This window comes from Salmo salar, unplaced genomic scaffold, assembly GCF_905237065.1.
Source record: "Salmo salar unplaced genomic scaffold, Ssal_v3.1, whole genome shotgun sequence".
NCBI classification, from domain to species: Eukaryota; Metazoa; Chordata; class Actinopteri; order Salmoniformes; family Salmonidae; genus Salmo; species Salmo salar.
Window position 1 is genome coordinate 36,326 of NW_025549241.1, and position 14,965 is coordinate 51,290.

Below are 14,965 nucleotides of genomic sequence, written 5' to 3' on the forward strand. Positions count from 1 at the left end.
TGGCCTTGAGATAGAAGCTGTTTCACAATCTCTCGGCCCCAGCTTAGATGCACCTGTACTGACCTCGCCTTCTGGATAGTGGCGGTGTGAACATCCAGTGGCTCGGGTGGTTGTTGTCCTTGATGATCTTTTTGGCCTTCCTGTGACATAGGTTGCTGTAGGTGTCATGGAGGGCAGGTAGTTTGCCCCCGGTGATGCATTGTGCAGACCGCACCACCCTCTGGAGAGCCTTGTGGTTGAAGGCGGTGCAGTTGCCGTACCAAGCTGTGATACAGCCAGACAGGATGCTCTCGATTGTGTATCTGTAAAGGTTTGTCAGGGTTTTGGGTGACAAGCCAAATTTCTTCAGCCTCCTGAGGTTGAAGAGGTGGTGTTGCACCTTCTTCACCACACTGTCTGTGTGGGTGGACCATTTCAGTTTGTCTGTGATGTGTACGCCAAAGAACTTAAAACTCCTGTAGGCTGTCTTGTCATTGTTGGTGATCAAGCCCACTACTTTTGTGTCTTCTCCAAACTTGATGATTGAGTTGGAGGCGTGCATGGCCAAGCAGGCGTGGGTGAACGTACAGGAGAGGGCTGAGCACACTCCCTTGTGGGGCTCCAGTGTTGAGGGTCAGCGAAGTGGAGATGTTGTTTCATACCTTCACCACCTGCGGGCGGCCCGTCAAAGTCCAGCACCCAGTTGCACAGGGCGGTGTTGAGACCCTGGGCCTCCAGCTTGATGATGAGCTTGGAGGGTACAATGGTGTTGAATGCTGAGCTGTAGTCAATGAACAGCATTCTTACATAGGTATTACTTTTGTCCAGATGGGATTGGGCAGTGTGCAGTGCGATGGCGATTGCGTCATCTGTGGCCCTGCCCCTGGTGGTATGCAAACTGAAGTGGGTCTTGGGTGGCCGGTAAGGTGGCGGTGATATGATCCTTGACTAGCCTCTCAAAGCACTTCATGATGACAGAAGTGAGTGCTACGGGGCGGTAGTCATTTAGTTCAGTTATCTTTGCCTTCTTGGGTACAGGAACAATGGTAGGCATTTTGAAGCATGTGGGGACAACAGACTGGGATAGGGAGCGATTAAATATGTCCGTAAACACACCAGCCAGCTGGTCTGCACATGCTCTGAGGACGCGGCTAGGGATGCCGTCTGGGCCAGCCGCACTTGTGAGTTTTGACAAGTTTAAATGTTTTACTCACGTCAGCCACTGAGAAGGAGAGGGGGGGAGCACAGTCTTTGTTAGCGATCCACGACGGTGGCACTGTATTATCCTCAAAGCGGGCAAAGAAGGTGTATAGTTTGTCTGGAAGCTTGAAGTCGGTGTCCGTGACGTGGCTATTTTTGTTTTTTTAGTCTGTGATTTCCTGTAGACCCTGCCACATACATCTCTTGTCTGAGCCGTTGCATTGCGACTCCACCATGTCCCTGTACCAGCATTTCGCTTGTTTGATTGCCTTGCGGAGAGAATAACTACACTGTTTATATTCAACCATATTGCCAGACCTCTTTCCATGGTTAAATGCGGTGGATCACGCTTTCAGTTTTGCGCGAATGTCGCCATCCATCCACTGTTTCTGGTTAGGGTAGGTTTTAATAGTCACATTGGGTACAACATCTCCAATGTTGAACCATATTGAAAAATATTGTAAAGTGTTGTAGCTCTCAGAAGTCAGAAGTTTACATACACTTAGGTTGGAGTCATTAAAACTCATTTTTCAACAACTCCACAAATTTCTTGTTAACAAACTATAGTTTTGGCAAGTCGGTTAGGACATCTACTTTGTGCATTACACAAGTAATTTGTCCAACAGTTGTTTACAGACAGATTATTTCACTTATAAATCACTGTATCACAATTCCAGTGGGTCAGAAGTTTACATACTGTCACGGTTATCGTCGGTGAAGGAGGACCAAAATGCAGCAGGACTGTGTTTGTTCATTTTGAACATTTATTAACCTCTATGGGCTAGGTGGGACGCTAGCGTGCCACCCGTGGTGCACTCCATCAACAGCAGGTGCATTTCAAGAGCGGCAAATTTGAATCCAAATAAATGTCAAAATTCCAATTTTTCAAACATATAACTATTTTACACCCTTTGAAAGATAAACATCTCCTTAATCTAACCACGTTTTACGATTTCAAAAAGGTTTTACGGCGAAAGCAAAATTTAGAGTATGTTAGGACAGTACATTTACAAGAGTTGTGTGTAATGTTTTGTCAAGTCAAAGACAGGGTCACCAAAACCATAAAACCAGCTAAAATGATGCACTAACCTTTTACAATCTCCATCAGATGACACTCCTAGGACATTATGTTAGACAATGCATGCATTTTTAGTTCTATCAAGTTCATATTTATATCCAAAAACAGCGTTTTACTATGGCATTGATGTTGAGGAAATCGTTTCCCTCCAATAACCGGCAGTCAAGTCAGCGTCACAAATTAAATAATTAAAATTAGAAAACATTGGTAAAATATTATATTGTCATTTAAAGAATTATAGATTTACATCTCTTGAACGCAATCAACTTGCCAGATTTAAAAATAACCTTACTGGGAAATCACACTTTGCAATAATCTGAGCACTGCGCCCAGAAAAATACGGCGTTGCGATACAGACTAGACGTCATGTTGGGGAGATCTAAAATCGAAAATACTATGTAAATAATCCATTACCTTTGATTCTCTTCATCAGATGTCACTTCCAGGTATCACAGGTCCATAACGAATGTAGTTTTGTTCAAAAAAGCTCATCATTTATGTCCAAAAATCTCCGTCTTGTTAGCACATGATCTAAGCCAGCCGGACTTCTCGTCATGAACGAGGGGAAAAAATATATTTACGTTCGTTCAAACATGTCAAACGTTGTATAGCATAAATCATTAGGGCCTTTTTTAACCAGAACATGAATAATATTCAAGGTGGACGAATGCATACTCTTTTATAACGTATTGGAACGAGGGTACCCAACATGAACTCGCGCGCCAGGTGTCTAATGGGACATCATCGTTCCATGGCTCTTGTTCGGTCAGATCTCCCTCCAGAAGACTCAAAACACTTTGTAAAGGCTGGTGACATCTAGTGGAAGCAATAGGAAGTGCCAAAATATTCCTCAGCCCCTGTGTTTTTCAATGGGATAGGTTTAAAGGTAATACAACACATCAGGTATCCACTTCCTGTCAGAAAATGTCTCAGGGTTTTGCCTGCCAAATGAGTTCTGTTATACTCACAGACACCATTCAAACAGTTTTAGAAACTTTAGAGTGTTTTCTATCCATATATAATAAGTATATGCATATTCTAGTTACTGGGTAGGATTAGTAACCAGATTAAATCGGGTACATTTTTTTTATCCAGACGTGCAAATGCTGCCCCCTAGCCCTAACAGGTTAAATCAAAATGAACACAAAAACAACAAAACGAACTCAAGATATACCGACAGTCTTCTCAGGCTCATACATGCTAGACAAGAAACAATCTCCCACAAATACACAGACAAACACACCCAACTAATATAGGACTTCCAATCAAAGGCAACACCACACAGCTGCCTTCAATTGGAAGTCCACCCCAATTAACCAAACATAGACATACAACCAACTAGATCAACATAGAAATACGTAGACAAGGAACAGTGCCCAAAAACCCCGGAATACTAAATCAAATGCCCTTTTTAGAAAAACACCACCCCGAGCCACATAAAACAAATACCCTCTGCCACGTCCTAACCAAACTACAATAATAATTAACCCTTATACTGGCCAGGACGTGACACATACACTAAGTTGACTATGCCTTTAATCCTTGGGACACGTTCTGTTCTGTCTCCTAGAAATGAACGTACTTTGGTGCGAAATGTGCAAATCAATCCCAGAACTACAGCAAAGGACCTTGTGAAGATGCTGAAGGAAACTGGTACAAAAGTATCTATATCCACAGTAAATCAAGTCCTATATTGCCATAACTTGAAAGGCCGCTCAGCAAGGAAGAAGCCACTGCTCCATAACTGCTCCATACTTTTTGGAGAAATGTCCTCTGGTCTGATGAAACAAAAATAGAACTGTTTGGCCATAATGACCATCGTTATGTTTTGAGGAAAAAGGGGGAAGCTTGCAAGCTGAAGAACACCATCCCAACCGTGAAGCACAGGGATGGCAGCATCATGTTGTGGGGGTGCTTTGCTGCAGGAGTGACTGGTGCACTTCACAAAATAGATGGCATAATGAGGGAGTAAAATTATGTGGATGTATTGAAGCATCATCTCAAGACAGTCAGGAAGTTAAAGCTCGATCGAAAATGGGTCTTCCAAATGGACAATGACCCCAAGCATACTTCCAAAGTTGTGGCAAAATGCCTAAAAGACAACGAAGTCAAGATATTGGAGTGACCATCACAAAGCCCTGACCTCAATCCTATAGAAAATTTGTGGACAGAACTGAAAATCATGTGAGAGCGAGGAGGCCTACAAACCTGACTCAGTTACACCCGCTCTGTCAGAAGGAATGGGCCAAAATTCACCCAAATTATTGTGGGAAGCTTGTGGAAGGCTACCCAAAACGTTTGACCCAAGTTAAACAATTTAAAGGCTGTACTACCAAATACTAATTGAGTGTATGTAAACTTCTGACCCACTGGGAATGTGATGAAAGAAATAAAAGCTAAAATAAATCATTCTCTCTAATATTATTCTGACATTTCACATTCTTAAAATAGAGTGGTGATCCTAACTGAACTAAACCAGGGATTTTTCCCTAGGTTTAAATGTAGGTTTAAATGTCAGGAATTGCTCCATAACTGCTCCATGTATTTGGCTCTCTGATTGAACATGTTTAAAGTTTTGATAACTGTAGCTCTAATTTAACCCTTTTTAAAGACTTAATAACTAGCTCTGATTGAACCATGTTGTAAAGTATTGATTACCTCTGATTGAAACATGTAAAGTAAGGATGATTAGCTCTGATTGAACCCTGTTATAAAGTGTTGATAACTGTAGCTCTGATTGAACCATGTTGTAAAGTGTTGATAACTGTATCTCTGATTGAACGATGTTGTAAAGTGTTGATAACTGTAGCTCTGATTGAACCATGTTGTAAAGTGTTGATAACTGTATCTCTGATTGAACCATGTTGTAAAGTGTTGATAACTGTATCTCTGATTGAACCATGTTGTAGAGTGTTGATAACTGTATCTCTGATTGAACCATGTTGTAAAGTGTTAATAACTGTCTGTTTAGGGGAAACCAGGGTACCCAGGAAGACCCACCAAGACCAATTAGGTGAGTTTCTACCTTACAACACAACAGCTGCAGGGTCACAATATGGTATTCTGAACACAGTGTGTACTATATTATGTTACCTCTTAGTAGTAGTAGAAAGTAGGATGGATTAGAGTCAACTACCAAAATATGTAATGTAACTGATATGAATACATGTATTGAGGAGTAAATAGCTTGGGTAAGGATTAAATAGCCCAAGTATTGATGAGGAGTTCGAGCTTCTACTTCTAAAAATTCACCTTTCCAGAAACAAGCCTCTCACCGTTGCCACTTGCTATAAACCACCCTCTGCCCCAGCTGTGCCCTCGACACCATATGTGAATTGATTGCCCCACATTTATCTTCTGAGCTTGTGCTGCTAGGTGACCTAAACTGGGACATGCTTAACCCCTGGTTGGGCTCCGTCCAGCGAAAAATCCTATCCCCATTAGCATAACACATTTTATTTTATTTTTATTTTTCAAATATAGGACTATGTTATATCGTTTTATAGATACACCTCTCCTGAATCGAACCACGTTGTCCGATTTCAAAAAGGCTTTACAGCAAAAGCAAAACATTAGATTATGTTAGAGGAGTATATCGTAAAAGTAGCCACATAGCCATTTTCCGACCAACCACATGCATCACAAATAACCAAAAAACAGCTAAATGCAGCACTAACCTTTGACAATCTTCATCAGATGACACCCCTAGGACATCATGTTACACAATACATGCATTCTTTTGTTCGATAAAGTTCATATTTATATATAAAAACAGCATTTTACATCGGCGCGTAACGTTGACTAACTATTTTCCCTCAAATGCACCCGGTGAAACAGAACTACAATTTACTAAATTACTATTCGAAAACATTTTTAAAATGTAATATTGTCATTCTAAGATGTATAGATGAATATCTCTTGAAAGCACCTGTAATGCCAGATTTAAAAATAACTTTACTGGGTAATCACACTTTGCGATAAAAGGGGATGCGATACTCAGAAAATAGGCTACCGTTACAGGTCAGCGCCATCTTGGAAAAATCGCATATCAAATCTAGTCTTGTATACTATTGTCAGTAATCCCTTACCTTTGATTATCTTCATCAGAAAGCACTTCTAGGAATCCCAGGTCCACAACAAATGTATTTTCGTTCGAAAAAGTGAATCCTTTATGTTCCAATAGCTTGTTCCTGTTAGCGCGTTCTGAAGGCTGCACCAAAAGTTCCGTCGTGCGCGGGACTCCACTTTCGAAAAAATTCATTTTTTTTTAATTTAGGTTCGTTCAAACATGTCAAACGTTGTATAACATAAATCTTTAGGGCCTTTTTCAACCAGAGCTCCAATAAGATTCAAGGGGGACGATTGCATTGTGTTTCAAAACGTTTCGAAAGGGGAGGGTAGCCAGGGGCGCCGGCATCATAATGGTGATGGCCCTCTCCGTGTGATCACGTTCCACTGCGTCTCATTCATTCAGTTTTCACAGTAGAAGGCTCAAATCACTTTGTAAAGACTGGGGACATCTAGTGGAAGCAATAGGAAGTGCTCAATGAACCATTGCTCACTGTGTGATTTACAGGCAAACTGATGAAGTTGAGTCCGCAATTCAGAATTCCACTTCCTGTTACGATCGGTCTCGGGGTTTTGACTGCCATATGAGTTCTGTTATACTCACAGACATCATTCAAACAGTTTTAGAAACTTTAGGGTGTTTTCGATCCACAAGTATTAACCTCTTATATCTAGACGTTCCGCTAGCGGAACACCTGCTCCAATATCCAATGATAGGCGTGGCGCGAATTACAAATTCCTCAAAAATACAAAAACTTCAATTTTTCAAACATATGACTATTTCACAGCATTTTAAAGACAAGACTCTCCTTTATCTAACCACACTGTCCGATTTCAAAAAGGCTTTACAGCGAAAGCAAAACATTAGATTATGTCAGCAGAGTACCAAGCCAGAAATAATCAGACACCCATTTTTCAAGCTAGCATATAATGTCACAAAAACCCAGAAGACAGCTAAATGCAGCACTAACCTTTGATGATCTTCATCAGATGACACACCTAGGACATTATGTTATACAATACATGCATGTTTTGTTCAATCAAGTTCATATTTATATCAAAAAACAACTTTTTACATTAGCATGTGACGTTCAGAACTAGCATACCCCCGCAAACTTCCGGAGGAATTTGCTAACAATTTCCTAAATTACTCACGATAAACGTTCACAAAAAGCATAACAATTATTTTAAGAATTATAGATACAGAACTCCTCTATGCACTCGATATGTCCGATTTTAAAATAGCTTTTTGGTGAAAGCACATTTTGCAATATTCTAAGTACATAGCCCGGCATCACAGGGCTAGCTATTTAGACACCCGGCAAGTTTAGCACTCACCAATATCAGATTTACTATTATAAAAGTTTGATTACCTTTTGTTGTCTTCGTCAGAATGCACTCCCAGGTCTGCTACTTCAATAACAAATGTTGGTTTGGTCCAAAATAATCCATCGTTATATCCAAATTGCGGCGTTTTGTTCGTTGCGTTCCAGACACTATCTGAAAGGGTAAATAAGGGTCGCGCGCATGGCGCAATTCGTGACAAAAAAAATCTAAATATTCCATTACCGTACTTCGAAGCATGTCAACCGCTGTTTAAAATCCATTTTTATGCAATTTTTCTCGTAAAAAAGCGATAATATTCCGACCGGGAATGTCCATTTAGCTAAACAGAGGAAAGTAAACAAAGCTTTCGGTCGACGCGGGCACGAGCCTGAGTCTCACAGTACTGTAACCAGCCACTACCCAAACGCGCTACTTTTTTTCAGCCAGAGCCTGCAAAGCCACGATTCAGCTTTTTACCTCCTTCTGAGACCCTATGGCAGCCGTAGGAAGTGTTACGGGACAGCTAAGATCCTCACTCTTCAATACACAGAGACAAGAAGAACGACACCTTGTCAGACAGGCCACTTCCTGCATGAAACCTTCTCAGTTTTTTGCCTGCCAAATGAGTTCTGTTATACTCACAGACACCATTCAAACAGTTTTAGAAAGTTTAGGGTGTTTTCTATCCATATGTAATAAGTATATGCATATTCTAGTTACTGGGTAGGAGTGGTAACCAGATTAAATCGGGTACGTTTTTTATCCAGCCGTGAAAATACTGCCCCCTAGCCATAACAGGTTAATTATATGCATATCCTAGCTTCTGAGTTTGAGTAGGAGGCCGTTTAAAATGGGCACACATTTTTTCAAAAATCGCTGTAGCGCCCCCTATCCTAGGCGAACGACAAGAGGTTAACCTGTTGGGGATAGGGGGCAGTATTTGCAAAAAACGTACCCGATTTAATCTGGTTACTACTCCTGCCCAGTAACTAGAATATGCATATAATTGTTTGATTTGGATAGAACCACCCTAAAGTTTCTAAAACTGTTTGAATGGTGTCTGTGAGTATAACATAACTCATTTGGCAGGCCAAAACCTGAGAAGATTCCAAACAGGAAGCGCCCTCTTGGACCATTTCTTGGCCTTCTTTGTCATCTCTATCCAAAACAGGGGATCTCTGGCATAACGTGACATTTTCTAAGGCTCCCATAGGCTCTCAGAAGGCGCCAGAACGTTGAATGATGACTTTGCAGGCCATGGCTGAAAAACAGTAGCGCATTTGGTAAGTGGTCGATCTGAGAACCATGAGACTGGTGCGCGCGTGCACGAGACGACTCCATGTTTACGTTTTCAGTCTTTGAACGAAAACAACGACTCCCGGTCGGAATATTATCGCTTTTTTATGAGAAAAATAGCATAAAAATTGATTTTAAACAGCGTTTCACATGCTTTGAAGTTCGGTAATGGAATATTTTGAATTTTTTGTCACAAAACGCGCCGGGCGCGTCACCCTTCTTTACCCTTCGGATAGTGTCTTGAACGCACGAACAAAACGCCGCTATTTGGATATAACTATGGATTATTTGGAACCAAACCAACATTTGTTGTTGAAGTAGAAGTCCTGGGAGTGCATTCTGACGAAGAACAGCAAAGATAATCCAAATTTTCTTACAGTAAATCTGAGTACCAAACTTAGTGGGTGTCAAAATAGCTAGCCTGTGATGGCCGGGCTATCTACTCAGAATATTGCAAAATGTGCTTTCACCGAAAAGCTATTTTAAAATCGGACACCGCGATTGCATAAAGGAGGTCTGTATCGATAATTCTTAAAATAATTGTTATGTTTTTTGTGAACGTTTATCGTGAGTAATTTAGTAAATTCACCGGAAGTATTCGGTGGGAATGCTAGTCACATGCTAGTCACATGCTAATGTAAAAAGCTGGTTTTTGATATAAATATGAACTTGATTGAACAAAACATGCATGTATTGTATAACATAATGTCCTAGGAGTGTCATCTGATGAAGATCATCAAAGGTTAGTGCTGCATTTAGCTGTGGTTTTGGTTTTTGTGACATTATATGCTAGCTTGAAAAATGGGTGTCTGATTATTTCTGGCTGGGTACTCTGCTGACATAATCTAATGTTTTGCTTTCGTTGTAAAGCCTTTTTGAAATCGGACAGTGTGGTTAGATTAACGAGAGTCTTATCTTTAAATGGCTGTAAAATAGTCATATGTTTGAGAAATTGAAGTAATAGGATTTTTAAGGTTTTGAAAATCGCGCCACAGGATAGCCATGGCTGTTACGTAGGTGGGACGAATTCGTCCCGCCTAGCCTAGAGAGGTTAACGAGTGTCTTGTCTTTAAAATGGTGTAAAATAGTAATATGTTTGAGAAATTGAAGCAATAGCATTTCTAAGGTATTTGAATATCGCGCCACGGGATTCCACTAGCTGTTGACTAGGTGGGACGCAAGCGTCCCACTGGCCCAGAGAGGTTAACACCTCGGCCATTTTACAATCTTAGCTTGATGCCCTCAATCTCACACAAATGATCAATGAACCTACCAGGTTCAACCCCAAATCCGTAGACACAGGCATCCTCATAGATATCATTCTAACTAACTCTCCCTCCAAATACACCTCTGCTGTTTTCAACTAAGATCTCAGCAATCATTGCCTCATTGCCTGCGTCTGTAATGGGTCCGCAGTCAAACGACCACCCTCATCACTGTCAAACACTCCCTAAAACACTTCAGCGAGCAGGCCTTTCTAATCAACCTGGCCGGGGTATCCTGGAAGGATATTGACCTCATCCCATCAGTAGAGGATGCCTGGCTATTCTTTAAAAGTGCCTTCCTCACAATCTTAAATAAGCATGCTCCATTCAATTTTTTACCAGGAATAGATATAGCCCTTGGTTCACTCCAGACCTGTCTGCCCTTGACCAGCACAAAACATCCTGTGGCGTTCTGCATTAGCATCGAATAGCCCCCGTGATATGCAACTTTTCAGGGAAGTTAGAACCCAATATACACAGGCAGTTAGGAAAGCTGAGGCTAGCTTTTTCAAACAGAAATTTGCATCCTGTAGCACAAACTCAAAAAAGTTCTGGGACACTGTGAAGTCCATGGAGAATAAGAGCACCTCCTCCCAGCTGCCCACTGTTACCACCGATAAATCCACTATAATTGAGAATTTCAATAAGCATTTCTCACGGCTGGCCATGCTTTCCACTTGGCTTCCCCTACCCAGGTCAACTGCCCGGCACCCTCATCCGGGAACCCACCCAAGCACCCACCGTTTCTCCTTCACCCAAATCCAGATAGCTGATGTTCTGAAAGAGCTGCAAAATCTGGACCCCTACAAATCAGCCGGGCTAGACAATTTGGATGCTCTTTCTAAAAAGATCTGTCGAAATTGTAGCAACCCCTGTTACTAGCCTGTTCAACCTCTCTTTCATTTCGTCTGGGATTCCCAAAGATTGGAAAGCTGCCGCGGTCATACCCCTCTTCAAAGGGGGTGACACTCTAGACCCAAACTGCTACAGACCTATATATATCCTACCCTGCCTTTCTAAGCTCTTCGAAAGCCACATTAACAAACAGATTACTGACCATTTCGAATCCCACCATACCTTCTCCGCTATGCAATCTGGTTTCCGAGCTGGTCATGGGTGCACCTCAGCCACGCTCAAGGTCCTAAACAATATCATAACCACCATCGATAAGAGACATTACTGTGCAGCCGTATTCATCGACCTGGCCAAGGCTTTCAACTCTGTCGATCACCGCATTCTTATTGGCAGACTCAACAGCCTTTGTTTTTCAAATGATTGCCTCGCCTGGTTCACCAACTACTTATCTGATAGAGTTCAGTGTGTCAAATTGTAGGGCCTGTTGTCTGGACCTCTGGCAGTCTCTATATGGGTGCCACAGGGTTCAATTCTCGGGCCAACTCTCTTCTCTGTATATATCAATGATGTCGCTCTTGCTGCTGGTGATTCTCTGATTCACTTCTACGCAGACGACACCATTCTGTACACCTCTGGGCCTTCTTTGGACACTGTGTTAACCTGTTAGGGCTAGGGGGCAGCATTGACACGGCTGGATAAAAAACATACCCGATTTAATCTGGTTACCACTCCTACTCAGTAACTAGAATATGCATATACTTATTACATATGGATAGAAAACACCCTAAATTTTCTAAAACTGTTTGAATGGTGTCTGTGAGTATAACAGAACTCAAATGGCAGGTCAAAACCTGAGAGATTCCTTTACAGGAAGTGGCCTGTCTGACCATTTCTGGAACTTCTTTGCCATCTCTATCATTTACTAAGGATCTCTGCTCTAACGTGACACTTCCCACGTCGTCCATAGGCTCTCATAGCCCGGGAAAAAAGAGAATGTCGTCATTCCAGCCCCAGGCTGAAACACATTATCGCCTTTCTCAAGTGGCCCATCAAGAGACACTAGCTTATGCGCGTGACCCCGACCGCCCCCGCCTTTGGGATTTTTTTTCTCTGTTTGCCGAAAAGGAGATTCCTGTCGGAATTTTAGCGCTTTTCTACGAGAAAAATGACGTAAAAATTGATTTTAAACAGCGGTTGACATGCTTCCACGTACGGCAATGGAATACTTTGAATTTTATTGTCAGGAATTGCGCCAAGCGCGCGACACTTCTTTACTATTTCGGATAGTGTCTGGAACGCACGAACAAAACGCCGCTATTCGGATATAACGATGGATTATTTTGGACCAAACCAACATTTGTTATTGAAGTAGACGTCCTGGGTGTGCATTCTGACGAAGACAACAAAAGGTAATGACATTTTTATAATAGTAAATATGATTATGGTGAGTGCTAAACTTGCCGGGTGTCTAAATAAGCGAGCCCGTGATGCCTGGGCTATCTACTGAGAATATTGCAAAATGTGCTTTCACCAAAAGCTATTTTAAAATCGGACATATCGAGTGCATAGAGGAGGTCTGTATCTATAATTCTTAAAATAATTGTTATGCTTTTTGTGAACGTTTATCGTGAGTAATTTAGTAAAATGTTAGCGAATTCCCCGTAAGTTTGCGGGGGTATGCTAGTTCTGAACGTCACATGCTAATGTAAAAAGCTGGTTTTGATATAAATATGAACTTGATTGAACAAAACATGCATGTATTGTATAACATAATGTCCTAGGGTTGTCATCTGATGAAGATCATCAAAGGTGAGTGCTGCATTTAGCTGTCTTCTGGGTTTTGGTGACATTATATGCTGGCTTGAAAAATGGGTGTCTGATTATTTCTGGCTTGGTACTCTGCTGACATAATCTAATGTTTTGCTTTCGTTGTAAAGCCTTTTTGAAATCGGACAGTGTGGTTAGATTAACGAGAGTCTTATCTTTAAATGGCTGTAAAATAGTCATATGTTTGAGAAATTGAAGTAATATGATTTTGAAGATTTAGAAAATCGCGCCACAGGATGGCAGTGGCTGTTACGTAGGTGGGACGAATTCGTCCCGCCGGTCCCATAGAGGTTAATTAACTAACCTTCAATGCCATACAAGTCTCCTTCCGTGGTCTCCAACTGCTCTAAAATGCAAGTAAAACTAAATGCATGCTATTCAACCGATCACTGCCCGCACCTGCCCGCAAGTCCAGCATCACTACTCTGGACGGCTCTGACTTAGAATATATGGATAACTACAAATACTTAAGTGTCTGGTTAAACTGTAAATTCTGCTTCCAGACTCACATTAAGCATCTCCAATCCGCAACAAAGCATCTTTCACTCATGTTGCCAAACATACCCTCGTAAAACTGACCATCCTACCGATCCTCGACTTTGGCGACGTCATCTATAAAATAGCCTCCAACACTCTGCTCAGCAAACTGGATGCAGTCTATCACAGTGCCATCCGTTTTGCCACCAAAGCCCCATATACTACCCACCACTGTGACCTGTATGCTCTTGTTGGCTGGCCCTCGCTTCATATTCGTCGCTAAACCCACTGGCTCCAGGTAATCTATAAGTCTTTGCTAGGTAAAGTCCCGCCTTATCTCAGCTCACTGGTCACCATAGCAGCACCCACATAGCATGCGCTCCAGCAGGTATATTTCACTGGTCATCCCCAAAGCCAACTCCTCCTTTGACCGCCTTTCCTTCCAGTTCTCTGATGCCAATGACTGGAACGAATTGCAAAAAATCACTGAAGCTGGTGACATATCTCCCTCACTAACTTTAAGCATCAGCTGTCAAAGCAGCTTACCTTATTGCACCTGTACATAGCCCATCTGTAAATGGCCCACCCAACTACCTCATCCCCATATTTATTTTTGCTCCTTTGCACCTCAGTATCTCTACTTGCACATTCATCTTCTATCTATCTATCACTCCAGTCTATCTGTCACTCCAGTGTTTAATGGCTATATTGAAATTATTTCGCCACTATGGCCTATTTATTGCCTTACCTTCCTAATCTTACTACATTTGCACACACTGTATATAGACTTTTCTATTGTGTCATTGACTGTACGTTTGTTTATCCCATGTGTAACTCTGTGTTGTTTGTGTCACACTGCTTTGCTCTATCTTGGCCAGGTCGCAGTTGTAAATGAGAACTTGTTCTCAACTGGCCTACCTGGTTAAATTAAGGTGAAATAAAAAATAAAATAAAAAAAGTAGCCCAGGTATTGATAAGGGAGTAAATAGCCCTGATATTGATGAGGGAGAACTGGACATAAGCAGGAGCCTCATTGGAAATAATTTGATAGGATTCTAAGTAGCACAGGATTGACTAGTAAATCATCTGATATGATTTCCATTTGTAAGTGGTTCTGTATTGGATAAGTAAATACATGGCCACACTGATGAACTACTTCTGTGTTGAACAGGTGATCATGTTGAAGAAGAGTGAGGCTGAGATCACCTGATCACCCATAACAACCATCAGAATGGAACTCATGGAATTCTAATATAGAACTGTGAGTCACAATGCTGTATGTTGTTACATTGTAGCTCCACCTGATGGAACAATAGTGGCATTTGATCAAATGTGATCTATTAACTGATACATGTATTATTCTGATTGGAAATGTGTTTTAATATAATGTGTGTTGTATTATTCATTCAGCAGCTGTCCTTTAACATCAGTCATATACTGGTCATATACTGTATAGCATTATGGTTGATACATTGTAAATGCCTTCACTTTTCATGTCTATACAGATCAAATGATAGGTGTTGTGGTTCAGGCATTATTGTTACAGGTTCAGTATAATGTTATACCATTACATGTTACAGAGTTAGAAAACATA

At 41.4% G+C, this 14,965-nt stretch overlaps 1 protein-coding gene across 1 annotated transcript in view; it reads left to right on the top strand.

Annotated features, from left to right (window-relative positions):
• The window catches only part of LOC106600064 (Fc receptor-like protein 5), a gene marked incomplete at its 5' end in the record, with an annotated part of 36,607 nt that extends 22,021 nt beyond the window's left edge, over positions 1-14,586 (top strand). Inside the window, 2 exons of the mRNA XM_045713131.1 lie at positions 5,229-5,270; positions 14,543-14,586. Coding sequence (XP_045569087.1) covers positions 5,229-5,270; positions 14,543-14,565 — 65 coding nt within the window. The remainder of the gene's footprint in view (positions 1-5,228; positions 5,271-14,542) is intronic.
• Between the last annotated feature and the right edge of the window lie 379 nt (positions 14,587-14,965).